The following is a 952-nucleotide window of genomic DNA, read 5'->3' as shown; positions in this document are numbered from 1 at the left end:
GTTTGAGGGTGTCCCGGGGGGCCTGATCTCCCTGGAGAAGAGGAACCTGCGGCAGCAGCGGCAGCTCCTCCTCCCTGCTCTGGCCCATCCGCACCGGTGTTTGAGGGATCCCGGTGCTGGTGTGCTGGTGCCCTCTTTGATCACAAGTTAGAGCTGGTTTGTGTCTGCAGACGAGGAGGGCTGGCAGAGCTTGGATGGCCCCTGGTGTAGAGTCTGAATGGGACTAACAACCAGAATTTCCTGGAGGGGCATGTTGGGAGTTTTGCCAGAGGTTTTGTCCTGGATTAAAGGAGCCTGGTTGGCCTCTCCTCTGCGTGGGTGCTGCCAGCTTCTTCTGTAACTGCTGGTGCAAAGCTGTGAGGGCAGTAACCCATGGGACACCCTCAGTGTCCTGCCTCTACTGCCTTCCATCCCCAGTGGCCCCACGGCCAGGGCACACAGCCCAGAGCCAGCCCAGCATGGTCACAGCAGGGCTTTGTGCTGCCCTCAGCCCCAGGTTTATGTTGGAGGGTGGATCAGTCACCTGTGGCCTGATCTCTGTGGCACAGAGGGATCTTCAGCCCTCACCCTGTCTGGCTCACTGCTCTGTGCACCACAATGGCCTCCATCCCACCAGCACCCCCTTCTCCATCCCACCAACACCCCCTTCTCCCCCTGTCCAGGAGTCTTATCCAGCTGTTCCCCCCATATGGTCTGTGGAGTCAGACGATCCCAACCTGGCAGCTATCCTGGAGAGGCTGGTGGAAGTCAGGAAAGGAAACACCTTGGTGAGATGTGCTCTGCTGCCCGGGGCAGGGGAGGGCTGGCCCCTCTGGGGGGTAACTCCCTGCTTACGTGTCCCCAGCTGCCTCAAGTGGGGGTTGCCTCTGGTCTCCTAAAGGTTCCAGATATTTGGGATGAGCTTCTCTGACATCATTTGGTGCCAGGGTGGGATTTTGCACCCGGATTCCTG

The 952-nt window shown here is 59.5% G+C and overlaps 1 protein-coding gene across 1 annotated transcript in view; it reads left to right on the top strand.

Annotated features, from left to right (window-relative positions):
• The first annotated feature begins 194 nt into the window (after positions 1-194).
• Positions 195-952, top strand: part of UBE2Q1 (ubiquitin conjugating enzyme E2 Q1) — an 8,278-nt gene continuing 7,520 nt past the window's right edge. Inside the window, exon 1 of the mRNA XM_031063969.1 lies at positions 195-767. Within this exon, the coding sequence (XP_030919829.1) occupies positions 459-767 (309 nt within the window). The 5' untranslated portion in view covers positions 195-458. The remainder of the gene's footprint in view (positions 768-952) is intronic.

The sequence above is a fragment of the Geospiza fortis genome, unplaced genomic scaffold, assembly GCF_000277835.1.
Source record: "Geospiza fortis unplaced genomic scaffold, GeoFor_1.0 scaffold387, whole genome shotgun sequence".
Classification (NCBI taxonomy): domain Eukaryota; kingdom Metazoa; phylum Chordata; class Aves; order Passeriformes; family Thraupidae; genus Geospiza; species Geospiza fortis.
Note: the sequence above shows the minus strand (reverse complement) of the source record. Positions and strands in the feature narration are given on the sequence as shown.